Source organism: Oryctolagus cuniculus, chromosome 17 (assembly GCF_051225735.1).
Source record: "Oryctolagus cuniculus isolate XC-2025 breed Fujian yellow rabbit chromosome 17, ASM5122573v1, whole genome shotgun sequence".
NCBI classification, from domain to species: domain Eukaryota; kingdom Metazoa; phylum Chordata; class Mammalia; order Lagomorpha; family Leporidae; genus Oryctolagus; species Oryctolagus cuniculus.
In genome coordinates, this window is record NC_142883.1 from 52,673,312 (window position 1) to 52,686,661 (window position 13,350).

Sequence of the window (13,350 nt, forward strand, 5' to 3'; positions counted from 1 at the left end):
GCAGATTTACAGAAAGGCAGAGAGAGAGAGAGAGAGAAAGAGAGAGGTCTTCCACCCATTGGTTCACTCCTCAAATGGCCACAATGGCTGGAGCTGTGTTGATCTGAAGCCAGGAGACAGGAGCTTCTTCCAGGTCTCCCATGTAGGTGCAGGGGCCTAAGGACTTGGGCCATCTTCTCCTGCTTTCCAGGCCACAGCAGAGAGCTGGATCAAAAGTGGAGCAGCTGGGACTCAAACTGGTGCCCATATGGGATGCCGGCACTGCAGGTGGCAGCTTTACCTGCTAAGCCACAGTGTCGGCCCATAGTATTTTGTTTTTAAATAAACCTTGGTGTGCAGGCGTTTGGCTCATGGGTGAAGATGCCTGTGTCCCACGTTGCCTGGGCTTGACTCCTGCTCCTGACTCCAGCTTCCTGTTAATGTGGACCTTGGGGGACAGCAGTGATGGCTCTAATGACTGGGCCTTTGCCACCCACAAAGGAGACCTGGATTGTGCTCCCAAGGAGCTAAGCTGGCCTAGACCTTGCTGCTGTGGGCTTTTGGGGAGTGAATCAGCAGATGATGAGAATTCTGTATGTCTGCTTCTTGAATATATAAATAAAAGTTTATGGCTTCAGAACTGTGAGAGAATAAACAAGTTTGGAGCCACCACATGCATGACTGAGATACACCTCGTATAAGGACATGCATTAATGTACTCACCCACTGAATAAAAATGCATCTGATAAAAATCAATGCCCATACGTGATATAAAATAGGCGGGGAAAAAAAAACAACCTAGGACAAGAATAGGCCTCCCTTAACCTGATAAAGGAGATCGGCCAGAGGCTGGTGTGCGTAGCAGGTAAAACCTCCCCCTGTGATGCTGGCAGCCCATATGGACACTGGCTTGTGTCCTGGATGTTCCACTTCTGTCTGATCCAGATGCTTGGGAAAGGCAATGGAAGACAGCCCAAATATTTGGGCCCCTACCACCCACATGGGAGACAGACGCTGCTGGCTGCAGCCTGGCCCAGCCCTGGTCGCTGTGGCCATCTGGGGAGTGAGCCAGCAGATGGAAGATCTTCTCTCTCTCTCTGTACTCTTTCAAAAATATTTTTTAAAAATCTTAAAAAAAATATCCATCAAGGCCAGCAAGCATCATACGTAACAGTGAGACCTAACATCAGTAACAAGACCCCATCACTGCTCGTCCGTCCCCTCCCCTTCCATCTTGGCCAGAGGAGTAAAACGAACAACTTCTAGGGCATAGCCACGTTCAGTCACTCCTAGGTCGGTGGGCAAAGGGGAACAGAATAACCAGGAGAGAGAAAAACCAGAGGTCAGACAATCGACTGGCGGGAGAGGTGGGTGGTGTTTGAGCACAGTGAGGGCATCTGAGGTCTCCCAACACCCCCAGGCTCTGGGGCTCTGAGTCTGAGCAGGGGAAAGAAATGGCCGGGGGGGTGACGGTGGCTGGGATCTGGGAGGGCGAGCTCTTACCGGGGGCAGTGACCCAGTATCCCTTGCACCAGCCGGGGCAGGCAACCTCTCCTACCCATAGGGAACCGTCGCCTCCACCCAGAGACATCTACACTCAATGTACAAAAGCCTCGGCTTTTATTAAAAAGGAGGTAGAAGACAGATAAGGGAACAGGCCAGACTCCCTCCTTCCCCCTACACACACAAACACACACACACACACACACACACACAACACTGAGTGAATGACAGGGTCCATCAGGCGACAGACTGCATGGCCGAGGGAGGCAGCACCCGGCGAGAGTGGGCCCGGACCCAAGGGTGGGCTGAGACCTGGGCCAAGGTCAGCCGATCAGAGGGGTTGTGCCTGAGCAGCTTGGAGATAAGGTCCTGGGCCCCCGCGGGCACAGAGGCGGGGAACTTCAGGTCCACCTGCAGGAGGGGAGAAAGGAGCAGAAACCGCCTGTGTTCCACCCCAGTGGCCACAAAGACCCGCGCGTCCAACCCTGCCCTCCCCAGCCCCTGGCCTCTGCAGCCTGGAGCGCCGGCAGTGTGACCCACCTTGACGATGCGCCGGTATGTCTCGTTGTGTGATGCGCTCTCAAAGGGCGGGTTCCCCACCAGCAGCTCGTAGCAGAGCACCCCGATGCACCACAAGTCCACCTTCTCATTGTGCGTGCGCCCCTCAATCATCTCGGGGGGCAGGTAGTCTAGGGTGCCACACATCGTCTTCCTCCTGTGGGATGAAGGGCATGCCAGGGGTCCTGGGACCAGGCAACCATGCTCATCCACCCTCTCCCCCCCAGGCAGCCAAGAGACCCTGGGAGGCAGCAGGGGAGTGCTCCATCCAGGTCACGCCTCTGGGGATGGGGTGGGCGGTGGCCTCCACATTGCCCCCCAGTACTTCCACTGGGGGACTAAAACAGATAAGGCAGGAGGGCAGTGCTGACGTGGGGAAGAAACCCTGGAGGCCTCTCTCATGCCCGCCAAGCGGGTTCTGCTTAAGTAGCTCGGGGTGCTTCTCCACTGGCATTAGAAATGAAGGGTGGGCCGGCGCCGCGGCTCACTAGGCTTATCCTCCGCCTGTGACGCCGGCACATCCGGGTTCTAGTCCCGGTCGGGGTGCCAGATTCTGTCCCGGTTGCCCCTCTTCCAGGCTAGCTCTCTGCTGTGGCCAGGGAGTACAGTGGAGGATGGCCCAAGTGCTTGGGCCCTGCACCCCATGGGAGACCAGGATAAGCACCTGGCTCCTGGCTCCTGCCTTCGGATCAGTGCGGTGCACCGGCTGCAGCGCGCCGGCCACGGCGGCCATTGGAGGGTGAACCAATGGCAAAGGAAGACCTTTCTCTCTGTCTCTCACTGTCCACCCTGCCCGTAAAAAAAAAAAAAAAAAAAAAAAAAGGGTGGGAAGCACCTGGGGTCAGAACTCTGCGTCTCCTACTTTCCTACCGGGATTGCCCAGAGGTGCCGCCTGCCAGGGCCGGCTTCCCAGCGCCACGTACCGCAGGGAGGGCGCGTGCACAGACCAGCCGAAGTCGGCGATCTTCAGCTCCCCCTGCAGCCCCAGGAGCAGGTTCTCCGGCTTGATGTCCCTGTGAATCACTTTCTTCTCGTGGCAGTAGCGCAGGGCATCTGCCAGCTCCTCCATGATCTGGGAGGGCGGGGACAGGCAGTCAGACAAGGACAGGCCCGCGGCCACAGGCAGCGTGCCCCCAGCCTCAAGCCCCCAGCCGGGGTCCCAGGTGCCCACCCGCCCCGACCGTGGCTGTTCGCTGCTCGTCAAAAGTGCGGCTTTTCTGCAGCTCCTTGTACAGCTCGCCGCGCGGGGCGTACTCCAGGATCAGGTAGATCCTCCTCCGGTCGTAGAAATAGTTGTAGAGACGCAGAATGTTGGGATGCCTGCAGCAGGAGACAGGAGGCCTCAGGCCACATCCGGGCATAAAGGGAAGATGATAGGGCCCAGCTCTCAGGGGGCCACAGTCTGGACTCCCGGGGCGGGGGCGTACTGCAGGTGCGCCTGGATCTCGATCTCCCTGCGCAGCTGGTGCTCCACACCCTCTTTCTCGATCTGAGACTTGAAGAGGACCTTGAGTGCCACGATGAAATGGCTCTTCTTCTCCCGGGCCAAGTACACGTTTCCAAATTTGCCTTTGCCCAGAGGACGGCCGATCTCGAAGTCGTCGATGGTGAAGGGCCGCCTGCTCAGCAAGTGGGGGACACAGCTCAGCGCCGGCCTGCCGGGCAGCCCAGGAGTCTGCTTTCTCCCCACTCCCTCAGCCCCCCCCCTCCACAGCGGCTCCCCCACTTCTGCCGGTCCCGGGCCGTCCCTTCCCGCTGGCCACCTCCAGGCTGGGAGCACTCACGTGAAGTTGGGTGCCCCACTGCTGTTCTCCATCCCCTTCTGCCCAAGGACAGCTAAGGAGAGAGCGGGAGAGGTGAGACCCTGCTGGGACATCCTCCCTACCCCTCCCATAGACTCCAGCCCCCCAGTCCCTGCTTTCCCTCCTGGGCCACTTGCCTGTGGGCGGGGCGTTGGAGCGGTTCATGAGGACAAGGGCAGAGGGGGTGGCAGCCTCCTTCCGGAGGATTCTCTGAGGCAGAGTGTTCAGGCCAGACTGAGGCTAAGGAGGAGAAGGCGGAGCGCTCAGGGCGCCTTTGTCCCAGGGACCCGGCTGGAATGTGCCACGAGCAGCTTTTCTGCTCCTGCCTAAACAGCTTCCCACGTGCTATCCACCCCCAGTGCTGAGAAAAACCCTGATACCACAGTTTTGGCCTCCAGCCCCAAGACTCTGTTCAGAGTCTCATGTTAAAATGGGTTATTAATCCTCTGCCTGCGGCGCCGGCACACCGGATTCTAGTCCCGGTCAGGGCGCCGGATTCTGTCCCGGTTGCCCCTCTTCCAGGCCAGCTCTCTGCTGTGGCCAGGGAGTGCAGTGGAGGATGGCCCAAGTGCTTGGGCCCTGCACCCCACGGGAGACCAGGAGAAGCACCTGGCTCCTGCCATCGGATCAGCGCGGTGCACCAGCCACAGCGTGCCGGCCGCGGCGGCCATTGGAGGGTGAACCAAAGGCAAAAGGAAGACCTTTCTCTCTGTCTCTGTCTCTCTCTCTCTCTTACTGTCCACTCTGCCTAGAGGTGGGGCAGGGGGCGGCACTGGTGCAGCGGGTAAAGCCACCTGCAGTGCCAGCATCCCATATGGGCCCTCCACTTCCCATCCAGCTCCCTACTCATACATCTGGGAAAGCAGTGGAGGATGGCCCAAGTGCTTGGGCCCCTGCACCCGTGTGGGAGACCCAGAGGAAGCTCCTGGCTCTGGCCTGACCCAGCTCTGCCTGTCATGAGCATTTGAGGAGTGAACCAGCGGATGGAAGAACTCTCTCTCTGTATCTTTCAAATAAATAAATAAATCCTTAAAAAATAATAATAATAACCCAAGTGGGCCAAAAACAGGGGACTCCTCCCCAACACCTAACATTTCACCTCCTTGGCCCTGGCCTGTGCCACCGTCTCAGGCATGACTGTCTAGTCTTGTAGTCCTGTCCATGACACCGCACCGGCTCCCCCAACCCTCACACCAGGGGCCAGGTGAGGGCCTGGTCAACCAACCCCACAGCGTCAGCACACTGGCAAGCTCAGCCGATTAGAGCTTAGATGAGGCCAGAGAGGCAGCCAATGCCACTTCAGGACAGACTTCTTCCTTTTGGCAGTGACAATGGCGGCTCATTCAGACCCGCTCTTGATGGCCTCGCTCAGTGCTCCGCGAGGGAGGCAGCCGGCGCACAGGGGAGACATGGACCCTCCACCACCAGACCAGAACCAAAGGGGAGACATGGACCCTCCACCACCAGACCAGAACCAAAGCCTCACCAATAGACGGCACAAGTTCAGCCGGAAGGAGGCGGCTCCGGGGGCCCTGAAAACCTGCTTCCCAACAGTGATCGACGCATGGCCAAGTGGAACAAAACACGCTTAGGGCATAAGGGGGCAGGCGGTGCCGAGGGGGTGGTCCAGCGCGTCCCGCGGGGCGGGGTGGCCTTACCGTGGGTCGGCTGTAGGGCCAGGGGTAGGCGTTCTCCTTCTGGGCCATCCTCACGGGGTAGCGGGGAGGGCGCCTGGGCGGAGAAGGGAAAGAGTCCTGAGAAGCAGAAAGGGGAATTAAAAAACAAACAAACAAACAAACAAACAAACAAACAAAAAACAGCGGTGGGATCGGATGGATCCAGCCAGAAGCGCCGTCCGGGCTGGTGAGAGGGCTGGCCACACCCCGGACGCTCGTCCCGCAGCCCCGGCGCCGGGACCCGCCCAGCCCCCTTCCAGGACCCTCTCTCTCCACCCCTGAGCGCTCAGGAGCCCCGCGATCCGCCTGAGCCCCTGGCCGCACCGGGCCGAGGCCCGCGAACGGAGGCCGGCTCACCTGAGGCCGCCGGGAACTACCGAACCTGCCGGGCAGCGCCTCCGCCGAGGCGCTTTCAAATCTCCCGCTCTGGCCCCATTGGCTGCCGGCGCCACCCTCGCCCAATTCTCATTGGATCTCTCGCCTATGACGTAGGCCAAGGGGACCCAATGGGAACCGCGGAAGGCGAGCCGCCGCCGACTCCGTTCCGGTTTGGGAAAAGTTCCCCCGGTGACCCGGGGAGAGGAGTTTTTGCTTTCTCTTCGTTTTTAAAAGTGTGAATTTTTAATATAAACGGAGACTGTGTGAGCCAGGATCGAAGTTCGTTTCCTTCCGGGCCGCCGATGCCGGCACCGTGGGTGAAGCGAGCTGCCCCGGTTCCCAGCGGGATTTAAACGCGGGCCTTGGGTCCCCGTGCGGGGGGACCGGGTCTTCAAACCCGAACAAAGGTGCATCGATTAGCTGCAGGCGCTAGCCAGGAAGAAACGGCGACTGGGGCCTGGGCCTGCCACGGGCTGAGTGACAGGTGGAAGTGGTGAGCCTGGTGAGCAAGGCAGGCGTTCGGTGCCTCGCGTCTACACTGGCGGCAGCCAGAGGCCCGCTGTCCCCGTGCGAGGCAGGCTTGGCAGTAGGTAGGGTAGTCCAGGAGGAGCAGCAAGCCGGGCTCCTGCATGGGGCCGCGGCTCCCACCAGGATGCTGTGGGGCTTCAGGCCTGAGTTAAGGTGTTAACCGACACTCACGAATGCAAAATGGCGGTGGCTGAGACCCTCCAGGGGCAAAGGCTCGGGGCGACCAGCGAAGGAGGTGTTTGCTGAAATCAGAGGGTAATATGGAAGGGATAGCGGGAGGGTGGTTATAGATACCAGCTACGACCTTGTGACCAGCTGCGGAAATAATGAGTGTGATTCTCATGTGCACTGCTTCCTATTTTGTTATGGGTGTGTGTGTGTGAGAGAGAGACATGTAGGCGAGAAGACGGATTGCCTCTTTGCGTCTTCTTATAGAATAACTAACGCAAGTCAGGGGCTCGAGTTTGGATGGGCAGCGAGGGCAGCGGGCGTGTCGGGGGCTAGCCTCACACCCTCTCCTGTCCGCCTCCGTCTCGCTCTATAGGACGCCCTAGACATTGGGACCACTCTGGCAGGAGGAGGGCCAGGGGCGACGGAGCGGAGGGGAGCGGAGGGCAAGGCCCAGGTTCCAGCCTGGACAGCGGGTGCCGTGTGGACGGCGGGGAGGTAGGACACATTCCTTGCCAGCCACCCAAGCCTGCCTCACCAGCAAAGGCACTATCAGTCAAGGAAAGAGATGGCAAGAAAAGGAGGGCCAGGCTCGCTGGGCGCTGGGCGGCCGGGCTGCATTTCTTTGTTTTTCTGTTGTTTACTTTCAGCGTAGTAGAAGCAGGGAGATACATACGCCTCCAGGCTAGCGCCCTCTGAGAAATCTGGAGACAGCTAACAGTAGTATTTAATGCCTTGTGTTCCATGCTAAGTTGACAAAGATAGAGCATCAGAGATCATTGAAAACACTTAAAAAACGTGGACCCGAATTCTGAACACAAGAAAAAAAATTATTAAAAAGAGCAAAATAATGAATAGATCACCTTTGGGAAAGTCGTACGGCCCTTTGGACAGCAGCAGTTGGCAGTTCAGCTAAGGGGACCTTTTACTTGGGAACTTGGAAGTTTCAGGAATTTATGCCACAAACCTAATTCGGTAGGGGCAGAGTAAAAATGAATCACAAAGATGCTCAGGGCAACCTTTTAAATACTAAGAAAAAAAGTGCAGATCATCAGAAAACCAAACTACCGAGCTGTGGAAGAGCTGTTTAAGAATTCGCAGAACTGCCATCAGACGTTAGGTGGCCATTAAAAAGATAAGGACTGTAGAGCCATATTTTATTGCATTGAATGACATTAACCGAGGACAAGTTACGGGCACCACTGACAAGTAGGTACATCGCCAAAAATGAAAACAGTGATTAGGAGAATGATTGTGAGTATTATTGTTTTCACAATGATTAATTATTACTACATTCTTTCTAAGAGAGAACATTTGTTGCTCCAAATGGGAACCAGAATTGTGGGTTGTTCCTGAACAATTTCTGTGTTAGGATACCTGACGTACTCACGAGGTTAAATGTATTACTATATTAATTGATTGATTTGATGGAAACAGTGAAGTGAAATAAATGTACCCACAGCTGTATTTTAGGAGAAAATCCAGACAGTTTAGGAAAATGTTGCAGACACACTGAGGTTCCTATTTTTCCCATGTAACAAATCTTCCAGGAATTTCTTTCCATTGTCTTGGAAAAGACAGCTCTTAGCCGAAAATGAGTGTCTCCCGTGACCCCGACGTGATTTGAACACGCAACCTTCTGATCTGGAGTCAGACGCGCTACCGTTGCGCCACGAGGCCGCTGTGAGTCAGTAGCCTGACGGGTCGTGTGAACCGACATCTCGTCAGCAGCGAGGGGCGGAGTCTCCAGCCTCACGCCCCGCCTCCACGGCCGCGCGCGAACGCACGTGGGGTTTAAACTCGGCGTCTGGGTGCGGGCCGTGCCAGGGCGCCGCTGGTTCCAGCCCAGTTCTGCGGCCTCGGGACGCCTGGGGCTCGCGCGCTGCAGAGGCGGCTTCACGCATTTGGGCCTGTTTTTCTGGGGAGGAGACGTGGGGACGGTGTCCCCGCGGCCCACGCTCTCAGTCTGTTACTGAGTTAGCTGAAGACGCGCAGCGTGGGTTCCTCCGTGCGGACCCGAGGGTGAGCGGCGCGTCCAGCCGCATCGCTTTGAGAGGCTGTGGGAAAACCTTGTGCGCGTCAGCGTTGGTGGTATAGTGGTGAGCATAGCTGCCTTCCAAGCAGTTGACCCGGGTTCGATTCCCGGCCAACGCAGTTTTAATTTTTGTTTCTTTTACCCCCCTTTCCGCTCTCCCTGGTGGACGGGGACCCAATCTGCGGCATCCACGTGGTCTGTGAGGTCACCTCTTCTCCTAGACTCGGCTCGCGACCTCCGCCTGGAACCGCGGGCTCCGCACGGACTCAGGCGGGTCCAGCCGCGGACCGCGAAGTAGGAAGGGGCTTGGACACCAGGAACGCGGAGTCGGCCGCCGCGGGGTCGTGCGGGGCCGAAGCGACTGGCTGAGGCCGAGTAGGGAATGCTCGTTTTAAGGCAAGGTCAGGTCTAAGGGGGGCGACGGAGGCGGGTCCGGGGCATGCTGTTTGCCCATCGTGTTTTCCTGTCACAAATGCGGGGTATATGGAGACAAGCACGGCTACTTTAGCCACACGTTTAAATGGCAAACACACACCGGAAACATAAAACGTGAGTTCGAGAGCCGGGTCTGAGTCCCCAACTCCCCTAAATGATTTCTCTAAGCCTTGGCCCAGCGCGGGTCGTCTTCAGGGGCGATGGAGGAAAAAAACACTATTGCACGCCTCCCCGTCGGGGAATCGAACCCCGGTCTCCCGCGTGACAGGCGGGGATACTCACCACTATACTAACGAGGAGTGAGCTGGGAAGGCCTCCTTCCGAACGCTTGATCTGGGTCCTCAGTGCTGCCTGCGGAGCCCCCCTCCAGCCCCTCGGACCTCAGAACGGGTGACAGAAAGGGACAGGCGTCCTCCAACGCTGTCGAGACCCAGCTCTGACGGCCCCAGGCTCCCCCTCCCCCTCCTGGACAGCCAGCGCCGTCACCTCGGACCCAGACCGTGCCTGCCGCGGCAAGGCGCCCCGCAGAGCAGCAGGCCGGATCGGGCACCCCACTCCTGCTCGGACAAAAGACTAGGCCGCCTCCCAGGGGACACGCCGGGTGTCCTTGCTTTGCAGCTCGCCCGGGTCCCGCGTGGTCGCGGGAACCACACAGATTCTCCATACCCAGCAAAAGCCAAAGGAGGGCTCGTCCGGGATTTGAACCCGGGACCTCTCGCACCCGAAGCGAGAATCATACCCCTAGACCAACGAGCCGACGCGAGCTACTGGCCGCGAACGCCCTTAGAGGTCGTCGCGGCGCGGCCGCGGTCCCGGGGGCGCCACGTTAGGCGCGCGCGCTCGGTGGCCGGAGTCCCGCAGCCGAGCGCCGTGGGGCGGAGGTTTTGACGTCTGGCTCCTGGCCCGCGAGCCCAGACTCCTCCCAGGAAATAGCGTCGAGGAAGTGGATGGGAGTGGTCTCGGGCTCGCGCCGGCTGCGCCCCCGGTGCCGGCTGGCTGCCCGCCGCCTGCCCAGCGTGGGTTCGGTCCCCCCAGCCCCCAGCGCTGAGATTGGGAGGCCGGCGGTGGAGTTGATTCCCTGGTTGGGGACATTTAGGAAGCCCTGAAACCCCCAGGTGAACACGAGCAGCCTTCTCGTAATGCATGCCTGCTCCTGCGCGTCCGCCTGGGGTGACGGGCCGGCGAACCCCACCCGTCCGTAGCGCTCGGTCAGTGGCGGCGCGAAAGACACGGAGCGCTGCCTGGGGCTAAGAGCCGCGGAGGAGGCGACATTGAACTAGCTGGGTGGCTGGCCATGCCTAACCCCCTGCCAGCTGTGGGCCCAGGGCTAACCTGGACGATCGGCTTACCCCTGCCCCCGGTCCATCCCCCCGCCCCCCCAGGGCCTGGAATCCTCATCTTTGTAGTCAGCCTCCTGGCCTGCCTTTAAGCACCCTGACAAGATCTGGTGGGGTCAGTTGCAAACCCGGGCCCGTCTTCCCTCAGCGCAGGCACTGGGCCTCTCAGCAGGTGGGGGGAGGGTCTGCCTTGCAGGCTGAACCACCGTGTTCCACACCCCAGGCCTGTGATTGTGGGACCAGGTCCTTCTTAATGTGCAAACCACAGAAACCTTGTGGGGTGGGGGCGGGGCACTTAACGGGAGGGTCCCGCCCTTAGTTTATTCCTTCCCTGGTGTCTCTGGCCAGGCGGTGGGGGAGGGCAGCAGAGGTCAACGCAGCCTTTGCGTCAGTGCCCTGGGCCTTTCGGTGGCTGCAGAGGGTCTTTGGACTGACCTGGTGTGTCCTCTCCCCCTCTTCCCCTCCCCCTCTCCCCCCCTCTTATTTTCCCTCTCTCCCTCTTCCCCTCCCTCTCTTCCTCTCCCTCTCCCTTTCCCAGCCACTATTGCGTCTTGCCGAGGGGGAGGCCTCAATCCTTTTGTCTTCCTAAAAAATTGCATACAATCCCCGGGAGTTCACAGATACCCTGAACCCAAGAACGAAGTGTCCACAGCTGGTGGCCGTGCAGTGCTTTGGAGGGGGGGTTGTCACGGCTTCAACACTGTGCCCTGGGAGGCTGAGGTCTGAGGTGTGACTTTGGGCGGTCCCAGTTGTGGGAAAGAGATCGAGTAGGAGAGGGTGAGATGGTAGCCCCTCCACGCCCCTCCGCGCCGGGCTCTCCCCTGAAGTCCTCGTCTGCAGACTCTATGCTCGGTCAGTTACTGAGTCCTGCGGGTTTTTAATCCTGCATACGTCTTGGAGTCACCGATTCCTACACCCACTGTGGAGCATTTTTGTAATCAGCCTGCACCTTCCCCCGACACACCTACCCTCTGATTGAAGCCTTTTGTGGAGCATAGTCTGTCATTTAGTGGAACACTTTAGTTGTGTTTGTTGTCTGTCACTCCTTCCCACGAGCCAGCATGAACTCCAGTAGGGCAAAACTTGGGATCCACGCAGGGCTCCCTGCTGTACCCTGGGCCCAATGCTACGCAGGGCTCAGCACTGAGCTCAGGTTTTCCAGCCAGTCTCCCCGGCCACAGCCGGGACCGCCGTCTGCACACAGGCCCCAGGACATGCCCCCTTCATCCCACAATGTTCTGCCAGCGCCCTGTGCCTGCCCTGGCCTGGCGGTGTCCCTGTTGTGTCCCCAGGAGCTCTGGGTCACAGGGCCGTGCCTGATTCGTGTGGTCCCCCCCCCCCGCCATGCATTCAAGCCGACATCTTCCCCCAGCAAGGGCTAGTGTCCAGTCTCCTCTGTTTTCCAAGGAGGTTCAGGCCCAGCCAGCGGGCCGTGGAGCGTGTTTTCTGGCTTCCTCGCCAGTATTTCCTTCAGTGCTCCAGGGAGGCCCCCTGTCGGTCCACCCCGGGATCCTCGGAGTGGAGTTCGTTTCTCCTCCCCGTTCAGCTGGCCCAGCTCCTGACCTTTGACAACCACGGGTGGAGAGGGATGGGCTCAGCTTGGCTTGATACAGCAAGGCTTGATACAGGACTGGCAGTGTCTAGACGCGGAGCCAAATTCAGAGTATACAAATGCAGGAGTTATGCACAGAATATAAAAAGTGTGAGGTTCCCAAAGCAAAGAAATGCAATAAAGACGCAAACGAAGCACAGTGGTTCAGGGTCTAGCAGACGTCATGGGTAGGGGATGAGGGTGGGGTGGCCCAGGGGACAAGCTCCCGGCGGGGTGTGGCATCGGCTGAACAGACTCCAACTCCAGCCCTGGTCTCCACAAGCCCACTTTCGGAGCGGCAGCAAAGCAGGGTGTTTTGGTGGCGGGATTGAAGTCCTGCGTTCTCTGTTAATAAAACAAAACAAAAGCGGGCGGCTCCAGTTCCAGCCACAAAAGTGGAAGAAGGCTTCCTCTCCCGTGCTGAATAAAGGCACCGCTGGGATTCGAACCCAGGATCTCCTGTTTACTAGACAGGCGCTTTAACCAACTAAGCCACGGCGCCAAAGCTGGCGGATGTACTTCTGAGGCTGGGCTACTGGAAGAGACCGCTTGGCGCCAGAACAGCGCCTCGATTAGCTCTCTCGCATCTGATTTCGCAAAACAACTGGATTGTGCGTCACCTGTCCGTCTATGGGATTCAAAAGAAACATCCGAAATTTCCGCTCAGCCGGAAGTGCTAGGCTGAGGAACCCCCAGACCCCGGGGCTGCCGAGCGGATCCACGTGTTGCCCCGGAGAGGGGGGAAGTGCGTTTTAAAAGAACAAGCACCACGTAGTCGGCAGGATTCGAACCTGCGCGGGGAGACCCCAATGGATTTCTAGTCCATCGCCTTAACCACTCGGCCACGACTACCCGGTTGTAACAAACAGCTCTTTCCTCTACCTTTCTTATTTCCCATGCCCCGCACACACGGTGCTTTGCACACTGCTTTTTGGGTTCCAGGCCCCAAGGCCCGCACAAATGCAGCAGGATCGAGTCGGAAAACCCCTGGCTCGCGGCCCCGCTCCCTCGTCTCGGATACTCGTGCCCGCTCTCCCTCCCGGCTCCCAGGAAGAGAGGACGCAGGAGCCCCCAATCCGTCCCAGCCCACCTCGGGGGTCTCTGCCAGGATTCGGAAGGTCGTTCAGAGGCCAGAAGGCTCCGGGTAAGAAAGCTGCCGGCAGCGGGCGGAGGGTGCGCAAAGAAAAGGAAACCGCCTGGCCCGTACGGGGATCGAACCCGCGACCTTGGCGTTATTAGCACCACGCTCTAACCAACTGAGCTAACCGGCCAGCTACGTGAAAGTGCATCCTCAGATGTCCACATATATGGCATGCCCAAAATAAACCTTGGCGCAAGCCCAAACGGGATCCCAAGGGCT

At 58.8% G+C, this 13,350-nt stretch overlaps 1 protein-coding gene and 5 non-coding genes across 10 annotated transcripts; all 6 read right to left on the reverse strand.

Annotated features, from left to right (window-relative positions):
• Positions 1-1,580: 1,580 nt before the first annotated feature.
• On the reverse strand, positions 1,581-6,000 carry AURKB (aurora kinase B). 5 transcript variants are annotated; one of them, XR_016223779.1, is made up of 9 exons: positions 5,876-6,000; positions 5,501-5,596; positions 3,980-4,082; positions 3,825-3,876; positions 3,468-3,659; positions 3,212-3,360; positions 2,964-3,112; positions 2,023-2,197; positions 1,581-1,893 (listed from the first exon to the last, which is right to left on the reverse strand). XR_016223779.1 is itself a non-coding variant. In XM_008270749.5 (9 exons), the coding sequence occupies exons 2-9, from the start codon at positions 5,546-5,548 to the stop codon at positions 1,720-1,722; spliced, it is 1,032 nt and encodes a 343-aa protein (XP_008268971.2). In that variant the 5' UTR covers positions 5,549-5,596; positions 5,876-6,000; the 3' UTR covers positions 1,581-1,719. The 5 variants fall into 5 exon arrangements, 3 of the variants coding, with proteins under 3 accessions (XP_008268971.2, XP_069916153.1, XP_089173332.1); XR_016223780.1 differs by having other exon boundaries at positions 5,501-5,573; positions 5,876-5,982; XM_008270749.5 differs by having other exon boundaries at positions 3,222-3,360.
• A 2,200-nt stretch (positions 6,001-8,200) lies between these two features.
• TRNAW-CCA (transfer RNA tryptophan (anticodon CCA)) lies at positions 8,201-8,272 on the reverse strand. The gene has a single exon. It is a non-coding gene; the product is annotated as a tRNA-Trp (tRNA).
• A 1,474-nt stretch (positions 8,273-9,746) lies between these two features.
• TRNAP-CGG (transfer RNA proline (anticodon CGG)) lies at positions 9,747-9,818 on the reverse strand. Its single transcript has one exon. It is a non-coding gene; the product is annotated as a tRNA-Pro (tRNA).
• Positions 9,819-12,418: 2,600 nt separating this feature from the next.
• On the reverse strand, positions 12,419-12,492 carry TRNAT-AGU (transfer RNA threonine (anticodon AGU)). The gene has a single exon. It is a non-coding gene; the product is annotated as a tRNA-Thr (tRNA).
• A 268-nt stretch (positions 12,493-12,760) lies between these two features.
• Positions 12,761-12,842, reverse strand: TRNAS-AGA (transfer RNA serine (anticodon AGA)). The gene has a single exon. It is a non-coding gene; the product is annotated as a tRNA-Ser (tRNA).
• A 345-nt stretch (positions 12,843-13,187) lies between these two features.
• TRNAI-AAU (transfer RNA isoleucine (anticodon AAU)) lies at positions 13,188-13,261 on the reverse strand. Its single transcript has one exon. It is a non-coding gene; the product is annotated as a tRNA-Ile (tRNA).
• Positions 13,262-13,350: the final 89 nt, after the last annotated feature.